The 12,458-nt window shown below is 48.1% G+C and overlaps 1 protein-coding gene across 18 annotated transcripts in view; it reads right to left on the minus strand.

The window, feature by feature from the left end:
* Positions 1-12,458, minus strand: part of KCNMA1 (potassium calcium-activated channel subfamily M alpha 1) — an 804,436-nt gene that overhangs the window by 243,939 nt on the left and 548,039 nt on the right. For all 18 annotated transcript variants that reach the window (XM_066349726.1, XM_066349728.1, XM_066349714.1 and 15 more), the window contains exons 6-7: positions 11,933-12,008; positions 218-293 (exon numbers count right to left, since the gene is read on the minus strand). In XM_066349726.1, coding sequence (XP_066205823.1) covers positions 218-293; positions 11,933-12,008 — 152 coding nt within the window. The remainder of the gene's footprint in view (positions 1-217; positions 294-11,932; positions 12,009-12,458) is intronic.

Below are 12,458 nucleotides of genomic sequence, written 5' to 3' on the forward strand. Positions count from 1 at the left end.
AAAATGCAGGATAATAATGCAAACGTTACTGGCCATTTGGAACCAGTTTGGGGTAAAGTGCAGTAAACCCAAGCAACGGTGCAGTTGCTGCTTTACTGCTTACATTCTACAACTGAGCCTAAATTTCTCAATGGTGAGGAAAAGTCAGGTAATAAAAGAACTCAGAGAGGGCTTGTTCAAGGAAAGCCAGAGGTCAAGCGTTGTCAAGGATACTCACCAAATGGATGAACCCGGCTGCTGTCAGCCACGTGCTGATAAATATGGAGAGCAGATTCACCAGCTTGATGGAATTACTGGGCAAAAGAGACAACAAGCACAATCCCCAGGTTACAAAGGGAAATAGCCCGTTAAGGCTGCCAGCTAGAGTGACAGTGCCTCGCAGAGGACAGGACTCGCCCTAACTCCCCAATCCTTCCCTGCCTCAGAAGGGAGAGCCCCAGAAGGTGACATAAGTAGGCCTGGCCAGAGCCTACAGGAAGATGACATCCAGGCTACTGAAAGTTGTCCCTAAATTAACCCCTCCAGTGTTTAAGTATTTTTTAAATGATTTTATTTTGAAAGTCTTTAAATCTGCAGAAATAATGAAAGAACAGTATAATGAACACTTGTATGCCTTTCACCTAGATTCACTAATTAACATTTTGTCACCTCATTTACCTTATCTCTGCTGTTTCCTTCCTTCTCTCATTCTCTCTCTTTTTTTTTTTTTGGCTGAACTATTTACCAGTAGATTGTAGACACCTAAGAAGGACATTGTGCAACACAATCACAATATAATTGCTGTGTCTCAAAGAGTTAACCCAAATTCCATAATGAATATGCATTCCTTATTTAAATTTCTCCAGTTGCCCCCAAAATATGTTTATTAACGTTTGCTTTTTGTTTTACCCTGATCCAGGAATTAATCAAGGTTCACGCACTGCATTTGGTTATAATGCTGCTTTAATCCAGGGGTCAGGACAGTTTCAGTCAAGGCACAGTTAGTAAACATCTTAGATGTGGAGAGTCATAGAGTACCTGTCACAACTACCCAAAGCTGCCCCTGTAGGATCAAAGCAGCCTTAGAAAACAGGCAAGTGGCCCTGGCCGGTTGGCTTAGTGGTAGAGCGTCGGCCTGGCGTGCAGAAGTCCCGGGTTCAATTCCCGGCCAGGGCACACAGGAGAAGCGCCCATCTGCTTCTCCACCCCTCCCCCTCTCCTTCCTCTCTGTCTCTCTCTTCCCCTCCCGCAGCTGAGGCTCCATTGGAGCAAAGATGGCCCGGGCGCTGGGGATGGCTCTTTGGCCTCTGCCCCAGGTGCTAGAGTGGCTCTGGTCGCAACAGAGCGACGCCCTGGAGGGGCAGAGCATCGCCCCCTGGTGGGCAGAGTGTCGCCCCCTGGTGGGCGTGCCAGGTGGATCCCGGTCGGGCGTATGCGGGAGTCTGTCTGTCTCTCCCCGTTTCCAGCTTCAGAAAAATACAAAAAAAAAAAAAGAAAACAGGCACGTGCCAATAAAACTTTATTTACAAAGCAGTCAGTGGGCTGCCATGGGCGCTATAATTTGACAATTCCTGCTTTATTCTCCTTTACCCTACAATCTACCCCCTTTTTTGTTTGTTTTCAATGACATTTCCTTTTCCATGCACCGTGTCAACTGTCTCTTAGAATGCCCCATATTGTGGATTTGTCTACTAAGTCCCCCATGATTAGATCCTGTTTAAGTTCTTCTGTTGAGAACATGTGCCTGGAATGGCATCACCTCCAGAAATCCCAACTTGGTCACACAGGGGTGGTTTCCGGGTTACAGTGGGATTGACAGGTCTTGCCCTAGCAAGGTGCCCATTTCCCTGTGTAACTCCTCTGTCATGTGTATAGTGAGACTCTGAGACCGTAAGAATATCTTGTCCCCCAACAACCTTGTGCCATCAGCACCCACCAGTGTTCCTTGAGTGGATCAACTGGGACTCACTAAATTTTACGCTCCCTAAGAGGGCTTCTATGAACATGGACTAAGTGAAATGGTCACTTCCTCTGCAATCTTCCCACTAAACTCCACCCTGCTCACTTCTGCTGTGGCAAAGCTCCTTGAATGTTGTTGTCAGCAGGTCACTTCCCAATCCAAAGGCTTTCTGTTGAGTCAAATGTTATGTCTTGTCTAAACTCTCTCTTTCCATCTCGAACACTGTCTGAAGTTCTAGGCTCTCTTTCTGCTATTCTTCTACATAAACTCTTGGAATGTTCATTACCGCCAAACCTATTACTACGGTCTGTTTATTACTCAGTTGGAAAGCCCTTCCCATCTATCCCAGTCTTTCCTTTCCTTCAGAGCCTTGTTCAATCCCACCTCCCCCTGTAATACAAAGGGACTCCTCCTCTCGGCTCTTACTCCCGTCACTCAATGGTCATTGATCCCACTGTCTTAAGACATCTTTTGTAATATTTTAGATAGCTATTTGACTCTTATATACAAGGCATCTTGAAGGTAACAACTCTATTTTCTATCTCTTTCAGTCTCCCCAGAGTGATCTAACACCTCCCACAGGGTGGTTCAGCCCATCATTCTTACTGATTGATCTCTGCCTCCTCCCACCTCTCTCTCTCAAATGGAACCAATTACAGTATTTAAATTCTAAGAGTTTAAGATCATACCAATAGTAATGGTTAACACTTTTATTATGCGCTCCACCATTCTTAGTGCTTCACATATATTAACTCATCTAATCTTCATAAATATTCTATGGGGTCATCCAGAGATTAAGAAACTGACCCAGGTTCACATAGCAAGCAGTAGAACTGGAATCTGAACCCAGGCAGTTTGGCCCCAGGGACTGCCCTCTTCGTCACTACACTACAGAACAAGAGTCATAAACTGGAGTCCATCAGAAAGTCTTCCCGCGCCTCCTCCCCAAACTGTGCACGAGAAAAGTCAGAGGGACCTGCCCCAAGGAGGAGAAAGACTATCTTGACTTATTAACTTCTAGAACTGCCACAGAAGAATGGAAAGGAAAATTTCTGATGACTGCATCTATACTGGGGCCACCATGTGGAGGGATGCAGATGGGGCTGCAGTCCATGGGGCCACCGGGGTTAAAGGAAGAGCCCTGCAATAGAGGTCAGGGGCCGCGGTGCAGGCCAAGCATGATGCCAGAGCCCCGTTCTCCTTTCCCTTCAGTCCTTTCTCCTTCATAACTGAGCAGAGGAACTCGCGGTCTTCATTTTCTAGAGTTGGTTCCGACAGTTCAGGGGAAGAAGGAGCAGATATTTTCACCTTTGTGGGTGAGACCGATCGTCTGAAATGTGCGCAACAACTTCCTATGGTTCAAAAACAGACTAAAAAAACAACAAAGATGTTCACTCTGTCTTTCTTGGGCATTTCTAGAGTTGTCAGATTATAATAATGGTCTATAACATAGAGGCCAATATTTACTGAGCCCTTGTGTGTGAGGCGCTGTGTTGAGCTTCTCATTTTCTTCAGTTTGTCATTTACCCTTAGATGCAGGTACTATCATTGTTCCCGCTAACCAGGTAAGGAAGCTGAAGCTTAGTGAGCTTGCGCAGCCTGCCGGAGGAAACATGGTGAGTCAGTAGGGGATGTGGTCAAAATTCAAACCAAGACCTGTCTGTCCCAAAGCTTGCTAATCTAAATTACTTGGAGAGGCAGTACAGAGCAGCCACATAGACCTGTTTTATGATGCTTTGCTTTACCCTACATCTCTCCCTTCAGGGAAGCCCTGTGGATTGGTTAGGTGTCAATCAAAGGCCCTGCCTGTCCTACTTGAGTGGCCTGAGTCAGGCTGACCAATGGAGGAACTTACTGCCCTAAAGAGCTATGAGGCAGAGACTATTAAAGGCATTTTTCAGACTTAGTGGGAGAGCAACTTTCTTCTTCTGAGACTTAAGTATAAAAAACAAGCCTGGAGCTCTGGAGGGACACCTTCCCTGGAGAAGACCTGCCTGAGAATGAAACCCAGAAGAGGAGGAGACAGAGGCAGCACCCTGATGAGAGAGCCTGATCCCTGAATCAGACATGCCCAGGTCCCACTTGGACCCACAAGTCATCCCAAGGCTAGCTCGAGGTGAACTCTGTCACTTGTAATTAAAAGTCACACCTACAATAAAAGGGGTTGATATTCAAAATGCTCTTGGAGAACCCAAAAAAGGTCTACAAAGTAGGTCTGGAATTGTCTCCATCTGTGGAAACAGGGAAGATCCTGTACCACCCACCATTGTGCTAAACAGCTAGTTCCATGGCCCTGGAAGTTCTGGTATGAATCTAACACAGATCTTCCAAATCCTAGCTGTTGGGTAAACAAGCGTTTTCAGGTTTGCTGGCTTGTACTGGGGCAGTGCCTTGTGTGTAGTCTATGGAAGGCTGCAGTGTTTACCCTCAGGAGGCAGACTGCAAATTGCAGATTGCCTTCCTGCTTGGGAGGGGCCATTTTTTGCTATTGTTTGCTGAAGAAGGGTTCCCCCCCCCCCCCCCGGTCTATTTTGGCTGGAGAGTCCAGAGGGAAAGGGAGTGTGTTCAGGAGCTTGGGAGCCTTATTGAGGCTGGTGGGGACCTGTGAGTCCGGGAGAGTCCGGAGAGAGAAAGAGAAGTGGTCTTCCCTGCCTGTTTGCTTGTCTGCCATTATGAGACTTTAATAAAAAAAAATGGCCCACCATTTTCTGGCTCCATCCAGTGTTTGCCCGAATCCACTGTGAACCTACATGGCCGCAGCCTGGTGGCCACTAGCCTTACACTGGCCTTCATGCTTTTTCCAGGCACTAACTCCCATGGGTCATGCCTCGTCTCTACGTAGGTGCTATAACTGTGAATGAAGGTCACCCACAGGCTGTGATAATGTTAGACTCTTCCATCTAAGTCTCTCCTTAGATCTGAGAGACACCGCAACTCTTGCCTTTTTATTGCTTAGAGCAGCTGGCCAGGGAGTCTCTCTCTCTCTGAAGAACAATAACCCCCGCCCAACCCCCAGATATCTGCAGAGTAGAAATAAGGCAAATAAATACAAGGATCCACCCGACAGGCTGTATCAAGTGAAGGCACCCTGGCAAACAATGAACTGGAGGCTGTTCTAGCTAGACCACCACCACATCCAGCCGTCTACCTGCTTCTGAATGGGAAGCCAGACAGAGCTGAGCCCTCCCTGCCTCTGCCCCGTCAGCCCTCCCTGCCTCTGCCCCGTCGGCCCCCCCCCCCCGCCTCTGCCCCATCGGCCCCCCCTGCCTCTGCCCCGTCGGCCCCCCCCCCCCCGCCTCTGCCCCGTCCCCCCCCCCCCCGCCTCTGCCCCGTCGGCCCCCCCTGCCTCTGCCCCGTCGGCCCCCCCCCCGCCTCTGCCCCGTCCCCCCCCCCCCGCCTCTGCCCCGTCGGCACCCCCCCCCCCGCCTCTGCCCCGTCGGCCCCCCCCCCCGCCTCTGCCCCGTCGGCCCCCCCCCCCCCGCCTCTGCCCCGTCGCCCACCCCCGCCTCTGCCCCGTCGGCCCTCCCTGCCTCTGCCCCGTCGGCCACCCCCCCCCCCCCCCCCCCCGCCTCTGCCCCGTCGCCCACCCCCGCCTCTGCCCCGTCGGCCCTCCCTGCCTCTGCCCCGTCGGCCACCCCCCCCCCCCGCCTCTGCCCCGTCCCCCCCCCCCCCCGCCTCTGCCCCGTCGGCCCCCCCCTGCCTCTGCCCCGTCGGCCCCCGTCAGCCCCCCCTGCCTCTGCCCCATCGGCCCTCCCTGCCTCTGCCCTGTCAGCCCTCCAGGGTGCACTGGGAACAGTGCAGAGTGAGAACCAGGAGGTGTGGACAGGTAGCCAGTGGCCAAGGGAAATATCTCAGGGAAGCTCATATTGTTCATTTTCTCAGAGGATAATTAAGTACCATGTTGATTCATTTGCAAATTCCCAGATCCTTAGGACCTGAACAAAGCAGTGTCCCACCAACACCCCATGGAGCCTCTTGAGATTTAAAACTATTGGAGTCTCTGAGCCTCTTAATGCTTTGGAAAAAAAAAAAACCCGGCCTAAATACAGTGATTATTAATCTTTAAATGATTTGTCACAGTAATATTAATAATGCTTAAGGGAGCTCTTGCTGTGCATAGAACACTTAATCATTGTTGCTGAAGGAGTCCACTTTCAGCATTGAAATCTGCCTGTGTTACGGAATCAGCATCATTACAGACCCCTGAGCTTAGGACTTTGTTTTTCAAATTCAACTCTACAACCAGGCAATCATCTAAAACACTGTGCAGAAAACACAAGACGAACTCCTAGTGGTTCTCCATACTCTGAAGTTGGAAGCTCAGCAGGTTGCCCAGGGCTCCATGGAAGGAGGGGTGGGTGGCAGAGACAGGGCTGTGTGCTCCGTACTGCAAAGGAGGCTGCTGGAGATAGTCCCAGACTTCATGGCCAAGCAGAGGCCCTGAACCAGACGTGAAGTTCCCAGTGGTTGGAGTGATTAGAACTATGCAATTCTAGCCCCTGATCTTATGAGAACCTAACTCATCTAAAGAAAATCTTTTTCTGGGTTTTTCGTGAACATTTCTGGGTCTCAGGAGTTCTCACTGGCCATTAGAGAAATTCACACCAGTAGATACAGCAAATTGTCAAGGGCAGGCACAAGAGGCCTTTCCATTCTTATAGATCAAAGAGCTTTCCCAAGAATGTAGATACTTGGAGAAAGGCTGTTTTCATGGCTCCTGGAGAATGACAATCTGTTTTCTTCTGAGATTTTAGCTGTAAACCCAGTGCTGTCTAGGGTCATCTTTGCCCTTGGTGTATTTAACAAGATGTGTTTTGGTTAACACTGAAAATGCCATCCAATTTCCACTAAAAAGTACAAATCTGTCCCTGCTCTGCTGTCCACTATATCCTTCTTTATTCTTGGCTGGAGGTGCAGCCAGGTGCCAGTGCCCTTGTTTGTTCAGTGGTATCTGTGCTGGACGGATGGAAGCTATCCCCTGAGAAGTCAGCTGGACTGTACCATTCTGAAGTGAATGCTCTGAACATGGAATAAAGCAAAACCAAGTTCTTTCACTTCTGCCCTTGAAATACCTCTAGATCCCGCTCCTGCACTCCACCTGACTGGCTCTGCCTAAGGCCATGCTCTGACATTCTTGCCTGGACAATTGCTCCCCGACTGGTCTCACCCTCTATGATCCTAGACACTTCAAACCCTCTCTTTATACAACTGGTGAAATAGTGGGTTTTTCTCGAATGTAAATCTGATCACATTCTTCTGCTTAAGACCATTAACACCTCACTCTCCTCTGAGTCAAGTTCATGAAGTTCATGATTTGGCCTCTACCTGCCAATCCCTGACTCTGTCTATTGAATACTCATTTATGAAGTTATTTCTGATGTCACAGATATAGAATAGTGATTTCAGTTCCCAAAATATCTCCCCAAAATGTGTTTTTAGGTAATTGATAGTACATATATATCAAGGAATGCTATGTGGGAACTAAAAGTGATACAGAAGAATATCAGTAATACTACTCAACAATGGGTGATGCTAGGGAAGTTTTACTCTATCCTTTATGCTTTTCTGTATTGTTGAGATACTTACAATGAGATATTACAATGAGATGTTTACAGTATTACTTAGAGGGAACAGTATTCTTTGTTTTAAAAACTGCTAGGGGACCCGTGGTTGGTGTATGTGTGAGTATGGGTGTGTGCTCTGTCCTTAGACATTTCCTTAAACACAACGGACAGCTCAGGTTCCGTCCCCTGGTCTACATACTGTCCCATGGGAAGTTACCTAACTGCACTGAGTTGAACTTTCCGCATCTGTTAATACATATTACAAGGCAGCAGAGATTTTCCAGCGAATGTGTGAATATTAAATAATTTGTGTTATGGTACAAATTTAATGGGATGTTTTTAACCATTAAAACATCGCCGCCTTCCTGTATCTTCCTCTATCTGCTGCCCCCCCTTCAGCCAGCTCTCGGTGAGCACAGGTCTCAGCTGTGGAGAGTGGCAGGGAGTGCCCATGAGAGGACACGGCCTCCCTAGCACACAGACCTTGTTTACTTTGGATACATGAGCAGGGCCTGAAATTCTGACTTTCGGCAGCAAGAGCTAAGCCATGGAAAGAGAAGTGCTTTTCTGGCCCGGCAGCCATCAGCTGGCCACAGAGGACAACCTGTCAAGCATGCTGGACCAGAACTGCCCGGTTGACCCAGAGACCCATCAAAAAAATTTAAAAAGTATTAATTATTTTGAGCCACTGAAGTTTAGGGTCACTTATCACTGAGCAACAAATAACAGATATGAGACTTCTTCTTTTGTTGTTGTTGTTGTGTTTTTGTTTTTTTTTATTTTTCTGAAGCTGGAAACGGGGAGAGACAGTCAGACAGACTTCTGCATGCGCCCGACCGGGATCCACCCGGCACACCCGCCAGGGGGCGACGCTCTGCCCACCAGGGGGCAATGCTCTGCCCCTCCGGGGCGTCGCTCTGCCACGACCAGAGCCACTCTAGCGCCTGAGGCAGAGGCCAAGGAGCCATCCTCAGTGCCCGGGCCATCTTTGCTCCAATGGAGCCTCGGCTGCGGGAGGGGAAGAGAGAGACAGAGAGGAAGGAGAGGGGGAGGGGTGGAGAAGCAGATGGGCGCTTCTCCTGTGTGCCCTGGCCGGGAATTGAACCCGGGACTTCTGCACGCCAGGCCGACGCTCTACCACTGAGCCAACCGGCCAGGGCCTTCTTTTGTTTTGTTTTTTAATATATCATTTCCTCCATAAAGGCTATATAGCACTACTGATCAACTTATTATACTTAGATACAGTAGTTTTGTTTTTATTTTAAATATCACCTTTAAAATTACATTGTATAAATGATAGGATGCAATTGATGTTTGGACGTTGAACCTGTTAAGCTTACCAACTTGTCTTCATTTGCTCTTGGGCTTTCTCTGTAGAATATCATTATGGGTGGTGCACATGTCCATCATGAATGCCTACTGTATACGGGAGGTCCCAGGTGACAGATGGCCTTCGACAGAGCTGCTTGCGCAGCTTGGACTGCAGAGGGCATGTCCATCCACCATAGTCTGCTGCCCAGTTTTCAGGGCAACTGAGGAACTGCCAGAAGTTCAGACAGTGCCAGGAGACTCCCAGTGTCCCGTTCAACACATCACTTTCAGTGTGCAGAGCATATGAGGTCCTTGCTTGCCGGCAGTTTGGGAACGGTCCTGATGCTATCATGGAACTGTGATTTGCTTCTTCCGTCTGTTTTTTCTGTCATCCTGCTCACTCTGGTTTCCTCTGGCGACCCTCTTAATTCCCCTGCCCTCTGTCTCTCTCCAGTCCCACCAGGATGACCCCTGGCTTTCTACAAGGTTACTGTAGGATAGGCTTTTGCCTTGAACAGATCCTTGACTAGCCCACACTCACGCTTAGGCCAGCTGAACTGCCTTCCTGCGGGTTCACCGTGTTTCTCAGCACCAAGCGCAGCAGCTGGCTCTGCCTCCCCCAGTGAGCTCTCTGACAGCAGGACTCTATCCGCACCCCACCATGCTGCAGGCACAAACGGTGCTCAATTCAGGTTTGCTGAAATGAACTCAATCACCTGGTTGTGACCAGAAGCAACAGGAACTGGGACAATCCAAGTTATGGGGTTGTGATGACAAGCACCCCTGACAGTAGAAGTTTAATTCAGTGGGAAGTAGGGAGCGAGGTTCTGTGGAAATGCTGCTTTGGGTTCAAGATGGCAGACCTCCCCCAGAGCCTGCCACCTCAGGACACCCCCCCCAGGGCCACTGTGTCCCAATTTACAGTCACCTCTCTCTCTAGCCGCTGGTTCACTCTCTCTCCTCAGCACCGGGAGAATGAACCACCTGAAGTGCAGTTATCAGGCTGACAGTTCATCTGGGAGGCTAATCCTATTGCGCACAGCAGAAGGAATCTTCTCTAAGGAATGAGAAACTGGTGGATCTCTTGGCAAAAGCTCAGAAAGAGACACTTTATTTAAATGGCTCGTCAGCATCTCAAGTCCAGAAAAGAAGCCACATGGAGCATGAGGAGGTCAGAACACACTCTCGCCACACTATTACTTAAGAGCAATAGGACTTTCCCAAAATGCTGGTGACAGAGGATTAAAATCTCCCACATTTATGAGGTAATCATGAAACAAGGAGTACAGGGCCCTATACCATGTTAGAGAATGTGGGTGCCCCACCCTGCCCCATCCCCACTAGAAAACAACTGTCTCTTGAATACTGTGATCAGCACTGATTCTGCCCTTAAAAATACAGTCTAGTGGAGCAAAGATGATATAGAAAAATCAGGGATTGCTAGGTCTGTTAATTATTTTAAGTTCAAGAGTCGTAAGAGTTCATTGTATAGAATAGCCGTAAGAAGGTAGAAATCAAGGTTCTCGTCGCTCAGAGAAATTATGAAGATTAATAATATTCACTCTAAATAAATAATATTACATACTATTAATTAGAGGGCTGAAAAACTGTGACCCCAACCTGACCAGGCAATGGTGCAGTGGATAGAGCGTCGGACTGGGATGTGGAGGACTCAGGTTTGGGACCCTGAGGTCGCCAGCTTGAGCGCGGATTCATCTGGTTTGAGCAAAGCTCACTGGCTTGAGCAAAGGGTCACTATTCTGCTGTAGCCCTCCGGTCAAGGCACATATGAAAAAGCAATCAATGAACAACTAAGGAGCCACAACGAAGACTTGATGTTTCTCATCTTTCTCCCTTCCTGTCTGTCTGTCCCTCTCTGTCCCTCTCTCTGACTCTCTCTGTCTGTCACAAAAATAAAAAAAAACAAAAGAAGTCTGTGACTCCAGGGTAGGAAAGTGCAGCATGGGGGAGATGCTTATAGGAGACCCCAACGGCCTCAGCTGCTCACTCTCTCTTTAACTTGGCAACTAGAAAGTGAATTTACCTCACGTTCATACAGATGGATAGGTCAGGAGGGGAAGCCAATTTGGACTGAAAACAAACCAACATAAACTAACAAAAACCACTAAGACTCAAAGAGGAAAGCCTTTAGCCCGACATGTTTGCTGGACATGACGTATTCAGGAGGCTGAGCCTCAGCCTCAGTTACTGGGGAAACGGGGCTGAATCCAAGGCCCCAGATGCAGGTGTGTTAATTATACACCACAAAACAGAGGTGCCCTGTTTGTAATCATTGATCAAACAAGTTAAGAGAAAACATTAGCAGTGAGCTTCTTAAAGTGTAATTTCCTATAAGAGGAATTTATGGCCTGCACTTATCCTCCATTAGAGTACGTCTAACTTCTTTTATTAGTTTATTCATCAAGACAGCCTTGGGCTCAGGCCAGCTCTGTCAACCCGCAGGTCATCAGGCAAGGGATCTCAGGGAATTTTTCCTCCTGGAGCAGGAGTTTTCCAGACCGTAACACAGTCAGCAGAAGTAGCCATGGTACATTCGGCAGGAGGTTTTCAGGTATTCCCCAAAAGGCAATTCACAAAGCAAGCCCCAGGGGCTACACTGGCTATAAAATGAACATCTAAAATGTACTTTGAAATGAAATGATTTTCTGTTTGCCATATGAGGTTTGTGATTGCCTCTCAAAAAGCATTGCTTCTATTGCTTTTATGGCCAGGTTCAATTTCTTATTTAGTGATGTAATAAAGGGCCGATTTGGTACTGGGAGCAAGGACTACTGAATCAATGAGTGATGTATCTCTCATCCTTGTACACCTCTCCCCTCGATGCTGGTTCCTTTTCTGATTTCCAAGCAACCCTCACGGTCCCCTGAACTGGGAGCTGGGCACAGCTGTTGCCCTCTCTTTACCATAGAGCCCCAGTCCTGCTGAAGAGAGCAACCCAAACCCTACTCTGGATTTTCTCTGTATCTCTGGGATGTATCACTCTTGCTGTGAATAACGGAACCTGAACTTGATTGTGATAAAAGCAAACCAGGTCAAATATTTACAACTTGACACTAGGGATCGAAATGGAGAAAAAACAGGAGAAGAAGCATCTTACCTTGTTTTAAGGATATTCAGAAACTGCAAAATTTCTGAAAACTGGATCAGTCTGAGAGCTCTTAAAAATCTCAAACCTGGAAAGAGAAATGAAAGAGAGATGCGTTATTTTCGGGACGCCATGTTAATGTCTGCACTCCGCCATGTGCCGCAGCTGCCTGGCTGAAGGGCGATGAAGTTCTTACAGATGATTAAACTATCTGTACCTTGGACGTAGTTCTTCATCCTGATTCTTGGCTGGTTTAATGTCAGCCACTGAACTGACTCTCGTGGAAGGGGGCCTGCCCGGAGCCACTGTGAAGGAAGGTCTGGGGTGAGGTGGGGGAGCCCCATTTCTTGAGGTCTTTTATGTGTTGACCTCTGATTTAAAGCACTGTTCCTAAGTTACCTCATTGTCTGAGAGGATTTTGTTTCTGAAAATCACTGGGCATAGCTCAGCATAACCCTTATACTTAAGAGCAGATTAGAACAAATCGGATAACCTGATGTCTTTCATGGATTTTTTAAAATCTTTATCTTCAGTCCTG

This window comes from Saccopteryx leptura, chromosome 9 (assembly GCF_036850995.1).
Source record: "Saccopteryx leptura isolate mSacLep1 chromosome 9, mSacLep1_pri_phased_curated, whole genome shotgun sequence".
NCBI lineage: Eukaryota > Metazoa > Chordata > Mammalia > Chiroptera > Emballonuridae > Saccopteryx > Saccopteryx leptura.